The sequence below is a fragment of the Scyliorhinus canicula genome, chromosome 10, assembly GCF_902713615.1.
Source record: "Scyliorhinus canicula chromosome 10, sScyCan1.1, whole genome shotgun sequence".
Taxonomy (NCBI): domain Eukaryota; kingdom Metazoa; phylum Chordata; class Chondrichthyes; order Carcharhiniformes; family Scyliorhinidae; genus Scyliorhinus; species Scyliorhinus canicula.
The window spans coordinates 147,673,859-147,685,972 of record NC_052155.1 but is presented as its reverse complement, the minus strand read 5'-3'; the positions used below and the strand labels follow the sequence as shown (position 1 = coordinate 147,685,972).

General features: G+C 56.1%; 1 protein-coding gene across 1 annotated transcript in view; it reads right to left on the bottom strand.

Moving 5' to 3' along the window:
* LOC119972706 (serine/threonine-protein kinase DCLK1-like) overlaps positions 1-11,610 on the bottom strand; it is a 95,884-nt gene extending 84,274 nt beyond the window's left edge. Inside the window, exon 1 of the mRNA XM_038809848.1 lies at positions 10,609-11,610. Coding sequence (XP_038665776.1) covers positions 10,609-10,984 — 376 coding nt within the window. The 5' untranslated portion in view covers positions 10,985-11,610. The remainder of the gene's footprint in view (positions 1-10,608) is intronic.
* Positions 11,611-12,114: the final 504 nt, after the last annotated feature.

Sequence of the window (12,114 nt, the reverse complement as noted above, 5' to 3'; positions counted from 1 at the left end):
TTGCGCCCCTGGTAGCCCGGCGAAGAATTCTGCTTCAGTGGAAGGATGCGAGGCCCCCAAGCGCGGAATCCTGGATTAATGACATGGCAGGGTTTATTAAATTGGAGAAGATGAAATTTGCCTTAAGTGGATCTGTGCAAGGGTTCTTCAGGCAGTGGCAACCATTCCTAGACTTCCTGGCGAAGTGTTAGGGGATGGTCGGTAGCAGCAGAAACCCGGGGCAAGGGGGGGGGGGGGGGTTTGTTTATGTTTGGTTGGGGATCTATTATTGTCTATTGGTTATGGTTCATTGTACATTGCATTGTTTAGTTGTTTATTTATTTTTGCTGTTCTGTTCGGGGGGGGGGGGGGGGGGGAGTTGTTTTTTTCTTCTATTTCTATTTTTCTTTTCTGTTATTTATGTTGTAAAAATTTTGAATAAAAATACATTTTTAAAAAATAAATTGATGCACTATCAATTACGACGAGACAAGAGTAGAGAGTAATCAAGGCTTTATTAAGCAGAGATGTGTAGCCCCCCGCAGCTGCTGCCAAAATGGCTGCAGCTCGGTGAGCCCACACATTTATACTCAGCCTACTGGGCGGAGCCAGCAGGCAGGGATCTACCCCCGTACCTGTATTACACCTCATACGTGATATATATACAACAGTGGTGACTACCACAATGGGGATATTCTTAAAGGGAATGGAGATTTGTGTAAAATTGTTCCCGTCTTCACTTTGGAGCTCAAATGAAATGAAATGAAAATCGCTTATTGTTATGAGTAGGCTTCAATGAAGTTACTGTGAAAAGCCCCTAGTCGCCACATTCGGGCGCCTGTTCGGGGAGGCTGGTACGGGAATTGAACTGTGCTGCTGGCCTGCCTTGGTCTGCTTTAAAAGCCAGCGATTTAGCCCAGTGTGCTAAACCAGCCCCTGTACTGCTTAGAAATATTTAGTTGCTCATTCAAAATTTTATATAGGCCTGAGGGCTTTTCTTTGGTTCCAGAAACTGTGCTAACCTAACGACCTGACCAAATGGAAGACACGGGAATTTCATGAATAATTGTAACAAAGCAAGCTGCCCGGCATTGACCTTTCTCAAAGGAGGGTAATGTTTTTAACGTGTATGGGTGCCAAGCAGCTACCCCATTGACTATATTAAGTGTGGTTTTAACAATATCTGGTGCAGCATTTCCTTCACATAAATAGAACACATGAACTAGGAGAGAGCAGGCGTAGGCAATTCAGCCCCTCAAGCCTACTCCCTCATTCAATACCATCATGGCTGATCTCACCTCGGCCTCATCTCCACCTTCCTGCCCTCTCCTCATAAGCCATTCCTCTTCATTTTGGTTTTAAATCTGCCATCACTAAACCTAAAACTATGGCCCACTGCCATTGAAAAGTGATGGAAGCTTCACTTCACAATTACAAACACCTTGTATACCAATATTAAGTTTGAACATTCCACTGCAAATTATTTTTGGATATGGATTCCTAATTAATCGCATTCTTTAGTAACTTCAAACAGGAATTACAAATTGCAGAGTTTGCTACTGAAGGACATGGGGTATTTTTGATTTGCATGAGGTTACATTTCTCTAGGTGGAATTTCATTCCCCATATGTTGGTTCATTTGATAAGATTATGTAGATCAGCTCTCCTTAATCTCCTTTCCTCAAAGAACATTTCCAGCTTCTCTAACCTAACCTTGGAGTTGAATTACCTCACCTTTGGAACAATTCTAATATATCTCCTCTGCTGCACTTTACATGGTGACTGGAGCCGGATGCGATACTCAACAACACATTTTTTATTGTGTGAAAGGTGCCAAGACTAACATCGGTGCTCTGCTGGCAGCTGTGCCAACTCTCACCTGCACTGCCAGCTTTGCGCGCCCTTGCCTGTGCTGCCAGCTGTTTCCACACTCACTCTGCTGCCAGGTGTGCCCGCCCTCACCTGTGATGCAAGGTGTGCCCACCCTCACCTGTGATGCCAGGTGTGCCCACCCTCACCTGTGCAGCCAGCTGTGGCCTCCCTCATCTGTGCTGCCAGCTGTGCCCTCCCTCACCTATGCAGCCAGCTGTGCACTCCATCACCTGTGCAGCCAGGTGTGATGCCAGGTGTGCCCACCCTCATTGTGCAACCAGCTGTGCCCCCCATCACCTGTGCTGCCAACTGTGCCCTCCCTCACCTCTGCAGCCAGGTGTGATGCCAGGTGTGCTCACCCTGACCTGTGCAGCCAGCTGTGCCCACCCTCACCTGTGCAGCCAGCTGTGCCCACCCTCACCTGTGCAGCCAGCTGTGCCCACCCTCACCTGTGCAGCCAGCTGTGCCCTCCCTCACCTGCGCTGCTAGCTCTGCCACCTCTGCAGCCAGGTGTGATGCCAGGTGTGCTCACCCTCACCTGTGCAGCCAGCTGTGCCCTGCCTCACCTGTGCTGCTAGCTGTGCCCTCCGTCACCAGTGCAGCCTGCTGTGCCCACCCTCACCTGTGCAGCCAGCTGTGCCCTGCCTCACCTGTGCTGCCAGCTGTGCCCTCCCTCACCTGTGCAGCGAGATGTGCCCTCCCTCACCTGTGCAGCGAGCTGTGCCCACCCTCATTGTGCAACCAGCTGTGCCCCCCATCACCTGTGCTGCCAACTGTGCCCTCCCTCACCTCTGCAGCCTAGCAAGCGTGACGCCACTGTTTAAAAAAGGAGGTAGGCAGAAAGCAGGAAATTATAGGCCAGTGAGTTTAACTTCGGTAATAGGAAAGATGCTGGAATCTATCATCAAGGAAGAAATTGCGAGGCATCTGGATAGAAATTGTCCCATTGGGCAGACGCAGCATGGGTTCGTTAAAGGCATGTCATGCCTAACTAATTTAGTGGAATTTTTTGAGGACATTACCAGTGCAGTAGATAACGGGGAGCCGATGGATGTGGTATATCTGGATTTGCAGAAAGCCTTTGACAAGGTGCCACACAAAAGGTTGCTGCATAAGATAAAGATGCATGGCATTAAGGGTAAAGTAGTAGCATGGATAGAGGATTGGTTAATTAATAGAAAGCAAAGAGTTGGGATAAATGGGTGTTTCTCTGGTTGGCAATCAGTAGCTAGTGGTGTCCCTCAGGGATCCGTGTTGGGCCCACAATTGTTCACAATTTACATAGATGATTTGGAGTTGGGGACCAAGGGCAATGTGTCCAAGTTTGCAGATGACACTAAGATGAGTGGTAAAGCGAAAAGTGCAGAGGATACTGGAAGTCTGCAGAGGGATTTGGATAGGTTAAGTGAATGGGCTCGGGTCTGGCAGATGGAATACAATGTTGACAAATGTGAGGTTATCCATTTTGGTAGGAATTCCTTGCCCAGTGAAGCAGTTGAGGCTCCTTCATTACATGTTTTTAAGGTAAAGATAGATAGTTTTTTGAAGAATAAAGGGATTAAGGGTTATGGTGTTCGGGCCGGAAAGTGGAGCTGAGTCCACAAAAGATCAGCCATGATCTAATTGAATGGCGAAGCAGGCTCGAGGGGCCAGATGGCCTACTCCTGCTCCTAGTTCTTATGTTCTTATGTGCCCTGCCTCACCTGTGCTGCCAGGGTGGCACAGCAGCACAGTGGCTAGCACTGTTCCTTCACAGCTCCAGGTCCCAGGTTTGATTCCCGGCTTGAGTCACTGTCTGTGTGGAGTCTGCACGTTCTCCCCGTGTCTGCATGGGTTTCCTCCAGGTGCAGGTTAGGTGGATTGGCAATGATAAATTGCCCATAGTGTAAAAAAAAGGTTGGGTGGGGTTGCGGGGATAGGGTGAAAGTGGAAGCTTAAATGGGGTCCTCTTTCCAAGGGCTGATGCAGACTTGATGGGCCGAATGGTCTCCTTCTGCACTGTAAATTCTATGATTCTATTGTCTGAGGTGTGCCCACCCTCACCTGTGCTGCGAGCTGTGCCCTCCCTCACCTGTGCCCTCCCTCACCTGTGCTGCCAGCGGTGCCCTCCCTCACCTGTGCAGCGAGCTGTGACCTCCCTCACCTGTGCTGCCAGCTGTGCCCTGCCTCACCTGTGCAGCGAGCTGTGACCTCCCTCACCTGTGCTGCCAGCTGTGCCCTCCGTCACCTGTGCAGCGCGCTGTACCCTCCCTCACCTGTGCAGCGAGCTGTGCCCTGCCTCACCTGTGCAGCCAGCTGTGCCCTGTCACCTGTGCTGCCAGCTGTGCCCTCCCTCACCTTTGCAGCGAGCTGTGCCCTCCCTCACCTGTGCAGCCAGCTGTGCCCTGTCACCTGTGCAGCCAGCTATGCCCTCCATCACCTGTGCAGCCAGCTGTGCCCTGCCTCACCTGTGCAGTGAGCGGTGCCCTCCCTCACCTGTGCAGCGAGCTGTGACCTCCCTCACCTGTGCTGCCAGCTGTGCCCTCCCTCACCTGTGCAGCGAACTGTGCCCTCCCTCATCTGTGCAGCGAGCTGTGCCCTCCCTCACCTGTGCAGCGAGCTGTGACCTCCGTCACCTGTGCAGCAAGCTGTGACCTCCCTCACCTGTGCAACCAGCTGTGCCCTCCGTCACCTGTGCAGCCAGCTGTGCCCTGCCTCACCTGTGCTGCCAGCTGTGCCCTCCCTCACCTGTGCAGCGAGATGTGCCCTCCCTCACCTGTGCAGCAAGCTGTGCCCTCCCTCACCTGTGCTGCCAGATGTGCCCTGCCTCACCTGTGCTGCCAGGGTGGCACAGCAGCACAGTGGCTAGCACTGTTCCTTCACAGCTCCAGGTCCCAGGTTTGATTCCCGGCATGAGTCACTGTCTGTGCGGAGTCTGCACGTTCTCCCCGTGTCTGCATGGGTTTCCTCCAGGTGCAGGTTAGGTGGATTGGCCATGATAAATTGCCCATAGTGTAAAAAAAAGGTTGGGTGGGGTTGCGGGGATAGGGTGAAGGTGGAAGCTTAAATGGGGTCCTCTTTCCAAGGGCTGATGCAGACTCGATGGGCCGAATGGTCTCCTTCTGCACTGTACATTCTATGATTCTATTGTCTAAGGTGTGCCCTGCCTCACCTGTGCTGCCAGCTGTGCCCTCCCTCACCTGTGCAGCGAGCTGTGCCCTCCCTCACCTGTGCAGCGAGCTGTGCCCTCCCTCACCTCTGCAACCAGCTGTGCCCTCTGTCACCTGTGCTGATAGCTGTGCCCTCCCTCACCTCTGCAGCCAGGTGTGATGCTAGGTGTGCTCACCCTCACCTGTGCAGCCAGCTGTGCCCTGCCTCACCTGTGCAGCCAGCTGTGCCCTTCGTCACCAGTGCAGCCAGCTGTGCCCACCCTCACCTGTGCAGTGAGCTGTGCCCTGCCTCACCTGTGCTGCTAGCTGTGCCCTCCGTCACCAGTGCAGCCAGCTGTGCCCTCCCTCACCTGTGCAGCGAGATTGCCCTCCCTCACCTGTGCTGCCAGATGTGCCCTGCCTCACCTGTGCTGCCAGGGTGGCACAGCAGCACAGTGGCTAGCACTGTTCCTTCACAGCTCCAGGTCCCAGGTTTGATTCCCGGCATGAGTCACTGTCTGTGCCGTTCTCCCCGTGTCTGCATGGGTTTCCTCCAGGTGCAGGTTAGGTGGATTGGCCATGATAAATTGCCCATAGTGTAAAAAAAAGGTTGGGTGGGGTTGCGGGGATAGGGTGAAGGTGGAAGCTTAAATGGGGTCCTCTTTCCATGGGCTGATGCGACTTGATGGGCCGAATGGTCTCCTTCTGCACTGTAAATTCTATGATTCTATTGTCTGAGGTGTGCCCACCCTCACCTGTGCTGCGAGCTGTGCCCTCCCTCACCTGTGCTGCCAGCTGTGCCCTCCCTCACCTGTCCAGTGAGCTGTGCCCTGCCTCACCTGTGCTGCCAGCTGTGCCCTCTGTCACCTGTGCAGCCAGCTGTGCCCTGCCTCACCTATGCTGCCAGCTGTGCCCTCTGTCACCTGTGCAGCGCGCTGTACCCTCCCTCACCTGTGCAGCGAGCTGTGCCCTGCCTCACCTGTGCAGCCAGCTGTGCCCTGTCACCTGTGCTGCCAGCTGTGCCCTCCGTCACCTGTGCTGCCAGCTGTGCACTCGATCATCTGTGCTGCCAGATGTGCCCTCTCTCACCTGTGCTGCCAGGGTGGCACAGCAGCACAGTGGCTAGCACTGTTCCTTCACAGCTCCAGGTCCCAGGTTTGATTCCCGGCATGAGTCACTGTCTGTGCGGAGTCTGCACGTTCTCCCCGTGTCTGCATGGGTTTCCTCCAGGTGCAGGTTAGGTGAATTGGCCATGTTAAATTGCCCATAGTGTAAAAAAAAGGTTGGGTGGGGTTGCGGGGATAGGGTGAAAGTGGAAGCTTAAATGGGGTCCTCTTTCCAAGGGCTGATGCAGACTTGATGGGCCGAATGGTCTCCTTCTGCACTGTAAATTCTATGATTCTATTGTCTGAGGTGTGCCCACCCTCACCTGTGCTGCGAGCTGTGCCCTCCCTCACCTGTGCCCTCCCTCACCTGTGCTGCCAGCGGTGCCCTCCCTCACCTGTGCAGCGAGCTGTGACCTCCCTCACCTGTGCTGCCAGCTGTGCCCTGCCTCACCTGTGCAGCGAGCTGTGACCTCCCTCACCTGTGCTGCCAGCTGTGCCCTCCGTCACCTGTGCAGCGCGCTGTACCCTCCCTCACCTGTGCAGCGAGCTGTGCCCTGCCTCACCTGTGCAGCCAGCTGTGCCCTGTCACCTGTGCTGCCAGCTGTGCCCTCCCTCACCTTTGCAGCGAGCTGTGCCCTCCCTCACCTGTGCAGCCAGCTGTGCCCTGTCACCTGTGCAGCCAGCTATGCCCTCCATCACCTGTGCAGCCAGCTGTGCCCTGCCTCACCTGTGCAGCGAGCGGTGCCCTCCCTCACCTGTGCAGCGAGCTGTGACCTCCCTCACCTGTGCTGCCAGCTGTGCCCTCCCTCACCTGTGCAGCGAGCTGTGCCCTCCCTCATCTGTGCAGCGAGCTGTGCCCTCCCTCACCTGTGCAGCGAGCTGTGACCTCCGTCACCTGTGCAGCAAGCTGTGACCTCCCTCACCTGTGCAACCAGCTGTGCCCTCCGTCACCTGTGCAGCCAGCTGTGCCCTGCCTCACCTGTGCAGCCAGCTGTGTCCACCCTCACCTGTGCAGCCAGCTGTGCCCTCCCTCACCTGTGCAGCGAGATGTGCCCTCCCTCACCTGTGCAGCAAGCTGTGCCCTCCCTCACCTGTGCTGCCAGATGTGCCCTGCCTCACCTGTGCTGCCAGGGTGGCACAGCAGCACAGTGGCTAGCACTGTTCCTTCACAGCTCCAGGTCCCAGGTTTGATTCCCGGCATGAGTCACTGTCTGTGCGGAGTCTGCACGTTCTCCCCGTGTCTGCATGGGTTTCCTCCAGGTGCAGGTTAGGTGGATTGGCCATGATAAATTGCCCATAGTGTAAAAAAAAGGTTGGGTGGGGTTGCGGGGATAGGGTGAAGGTGGAAGCTTAAATGGGGTCCTCTTTCCAAGGGCTGATGCAGACTCGAAGGGCCGAATGGTCTCCTTCTGCACTGTACATTCTATGATTCTATTGTCTAAGGTGTGCCCTGCCTCACCTGTGCTGCCAGCTGTGCCCTCCCTCACCTGTGCAGCGAGCTGTGCCCTCCCTCACCTCTGCAACCAGCTGTGCCCTCTGTCACCTGTGCTGATAGCTGTGCCCTCCCTCACCTCTGCAGCCAGGTGTGATGCTAGGTGTGCTCACCCTCACCTGTGCAGCCAGCTGTGCCCTGCCTCACCTGTGCAGCCAGCTGTGCCCTTCGTCACCAGTGCAGCCAGCTGTGCCCTCCCTCACCTGTGCAGCGAGATTGCCCTCCCTCACCTATGCAGCGAGCTGTGCCCTCCCTCACCTGTGCTGCCAGATGTGCCCTGCCTCACCTGTGCTGCCAGGGTGGCACAGCAGCACAGTGGCTAGCACTGTTCCTTCACAGCTCCAGGTCCCAGGTTTGATTCCCGGCATGAGTCACTGTCTGTGCCGTTCTCCCCGTGTCTGCATGGGTTTCCTCCAGGTGCAGGTTAGGTGGATTGGCCATGATAAATTGCCCATAGTGTAAAAAAAAGGTTGGGTGGGGTTGCGGGGATAGGGTGAAGGTGGAAGCTTAAATGGGGTCCTCTTTCCATGGGCTGATGCGACTTGATGGGCCGAATGGTCTCCTTCTGCACTGTAAATTCTATGATTCTATTGTCTGAGGTGTGCCCACCCTCACCTGTGCTGCGAGCTGTGCCCTCCCTCACCTGTGCTGCCAGCTGTGCCCTCCCTCACCTGTCCAGTGAGCTGTGCCCTGCCTCACCTGTGCTGCCAGCTGTGCCCTCTGTCACCTGTGCAGCCAGCTGTGCCCTGCCTCACCTATGCTGCCAGCTGTGCCCTCTGTCACCTGTGCAGCGCGCTGTACCCTCCCTCACCTGTGCTGCCAGCTGTGCCCTCTGTCACCTGTGCTGTCAGCTGTGCCCTGCCTCACCTGTGCAGCGAGCTGTGACCTCCCTCACCTGTGCAGCGAGCTGTGCCCTCCGTCACCTGTGCAGCGAGCTGTGACCTCCCTCACCTGTGCAGCGAGCTGTGCCCTGCCTCACCTGTGCAGCTAGCTGTGCCCTGCCTCACCTGTGCTGCCAGCTGTGCCCTCCCTCACCTGTGCAGCGAGCTGTGCCCTCCCTCACCTGTGCAGCGAGCTGTGCCCTCCCTCACCTGTGCAGCGAGCTGTGACCTCCCTCACCTTTGCAGCGAGCTGTGACCTCCCTCACCTGTTCTGCCAGCTGTGCCCTCCGTCACCAGTGCAGCGAGCTGTGCCCTGCCTCACCTGTGCAGCGAGCTGTGCCCTCCCTCACCTGTGCAGCCAGATGTGCCCTCCCTCACTTGTGCTGCCAGATGTGCCCACTCTCACCTGTGCTGCCAGCTGTGCCCTCCCTCACCTGTGCTGCCAGCTGTGCCCTCCGTCACCTGTGCTGCCAGCTGTGCACTCGATCATCTGTGCTGCCAGATGTGCCCTCTCTCACCTGTGCTGCCAGGGTGGCACAGCAGCACAGTGGCTAGCACTGTTCCTTCACAGCTCCAGGTCCCAGGTTTGATTCCCGGCATGAGTCACTGTCTGTGTGGAGTCTGCACGTTCTCCCTGTGTCTGCATGGGTTTCCTCCAGGTGCAGGTTAGGTGAATTGGCCATGTTAAATTGCCCATAGTGTTAAAAAAAAGGTTGGGTGGGGTTGCGGGGATAGGGTGAAGGTGGAAGCTTAAATGGGGTGCTCTTTCCAAGGGCTGATGCAGACTCGATGGGCCGAATGGTCTCCTTCTGCACTGTAAATTCTATGATTCTATTGTCTGAGGTGTGCCCTGCCTCACCTGTGCTGCCAGCTGTGCCCTCCCTCACCTGTGCAGCGAGCTGTGCCCTCCCTCACCTGTGCAGCCAGCTGTGCCCTCTGTCACCTGTGCCCTCCCTCACCTGTGCAGCGAGCTGTGCCCTCCCTCACCTGTGCAGCCAGCTGTGCCCTCCCTCACCTGTGCTGATAGCTGTGCCCTCCCTCACCTCTGCAGCCAGGTGTGATGCTAGGTGTGCTCACCCTCACCTGTGCAGCCAGCTGTGCCCTGCCTCACCTGTGCAGCCAGCTGTGCCCTTCGTCACCAGTGCAGCCAGCTGTGCCCACCCTCACCTGTGCAGTGAGCTGTACCCTGCCTCACCTGTGCTGCTAGCTGTGCCCTCCGTCACCAGTGCAGCCAGCTGTGTCCACCCTCACCTGTGCAGCCAGCTGTGCCCTCCCTCACCTGTGCAGCGAGATTGCCCTCCCTCACCTATGCAGCGAGCTGTGCCCTCCCTCACCTGTGCTGCCAGATGTGCCCTGCCTCACCTGTGCTGCCAGGGTGGCACAGCAGCACAGTGGCTAGCACTGTTCCTTCACAGCTCCAGGTCCCAGGTTTGATTCCCGGCATGAGTCACTGTCTGTGCGGAGTCTGCACGTTCTCCCCGTGTCTGCATGGGTTTCCTCCAGGTGCAGGTTAGGTGGATTGGCCATGATAAATTGCCCATAGTGTAAAAAAAAGGTTGGGTGGGGTTGCGGGGATAGGGTGAAGGTGGAAGCTTAAATGGGGTCCTCTTTCCAAGGGCTGATGCAGACTTGATGGGCCGAATGGTCTCCTTCTGCACTGTAAATTCTATGATTCTATTGTCTGAGGTGTGCCCACCCTCACCTGTGCTGCGAGCTGTGCCCTCCCTCACCTGTGCTGCCAGCTGTGCCCTCCCTCACCTGTCCAGTGAGCTGTGCCCTGCCTCACCTGTGCTGCCAGCTGTGCCCTCTGTCACCTGTGCAGCCAGCTGTGCCCTGCCTCACCTATGCTGCCAGCTGTGCCCTCTGTCACCTGTGCTGTCAGCTGTGCCCTGCCTCACCTGTGCAGCGAGCTGTGACCTCCCTCACCTGTGCAGCGAGCTGTGCCCTCCGTCACCTGTGCAGCGAGCTGTGACCTCCCTCACCTGTGCAGCGAGCTGTGCCCTGCCTCACCTGTGCAGCTAGCTGTGCCCTGCCTCACCTGTGCTGCCAGCTGTGCCCTCCCTCACCTGTGCAGCGAGCTGTGCCCTCCCTCACCTGTGCAGCGAGCTGTGCCCTCCCTCACCTGTGCAGCCAGCTGTGCCCTGCCTCACCTGTGCTGCCAGCTGTTGCTCTTGACTGCTCCTGGCCATACCTGCCGCTGCGGAAGGGCTCGAAGGCAGCGCACACATAGCCGTGACCGTCCCTCAGCTCAGACAGGGTGCGCACAATGCGACCCCCGCGGGGGCTGTACAGCCGCCTCACTCCGTTCGCCAGGGGGATCCAGCGGCTCAGCTCTCCCAGCAGAGCCTCCAGGGACAGGTAACGGTGCGGTGTGATTCGCAGCGCCTTGCCCCGGAAATAGCGGTCGCCGTTCTTGTAGAAAGTGACGAGCCGGGGCCAGCGCAGCTCCCCGCTCTCAGGCTCGCTGAGATCCCGCAGCTCCCGGGACAGGGCTGGGCTGCAGTGCTGGAGTCCCAGCCCCGACATTGTAGCCCCCACTCCAGCTGGAAATGCAAACCCTTCCTCAATTCAGCCGCATGCACCATCCAAACCAAAACTCATCTTCCACTCAATAACTGTTCTGAGCCATTCACTGTCCCGGCAAAGTGACCAGGATTTGGGGCTGCAAAAGTTTTCTTGAGGTTAATTCATTTTGCAAAAACGATAGCTTCTTGGATGCAGAAAGTACGATTTAGAAACAAAACTTCTGCATTCTGGTCCCAGGAGCCCAGACGGTTCAACCACAGCCACGTGTGTTTCATCCCACAGCGCCACCACATTGGGCAGAAACGCCTCTTGGTGGATTTAATAATCTCTCTCTTGCTGTGTGATGTGCACGGTTGTCTTTTTGCCCCATGTAAGTTGTGAAGCAGTCACTGCGCGAAGTGGAGCCCAGTCCATCTCCAAAAGAGCTCCCTCCCCACACGGGGTTTGCCGTTCAGCTCCCTCCTCCTGCCACTTGCTAAAGCTGTTCCCAGGGGCGGGGTCACATCAGCTGGCACCAACTTTCAGGCTCTCATTCAAATGCCGTCGTGTTTTCCTTGGCGCGAGGAGTGAATGGAGGCGTGTTGCTGAAATAGATGAGATGCCACTTCGCAGGGAATCCTGATCTGCATTCAGTTCCCAGCAGCACGGATTCACCCCCACACACAACACGACTTTGTAACAATGTGACAAATGTCACCTCTCGCTGTGGATATAAGTGCTGGTCTGGGGGTGGGGATGATGGTCTGTCCGCTTTTCCATGGTGGTTTGTTTGAAACGGTTTCCGGGGTAACTAGGAATACAGATTTTGAAAGCAGACGTTTTCTTGCGGTAGTTAGCAGCAGAGAGAACACATTTCCCCTGGATCGGCGCGTTTCAGTGAACATCCCTCCTTCCCGCAGAAACTCATCTTTAATTTTAATGAAACATATTTTCCGCCCAGGTCAGTTTCAACCCCATTAACTGTGTCACATCAAACACCTCATGCTCCAAAAGACAAACTTGTTGGGACCAGACCAAGGGCGAGTTTAATGCGCACGTTATTATTAATATATATATATATATATTTCGAATCAGCTATTTGTGGCGAACAAGAGATCTAGTGGGAGTTGCTGCATCTGTTCCTTTAAACA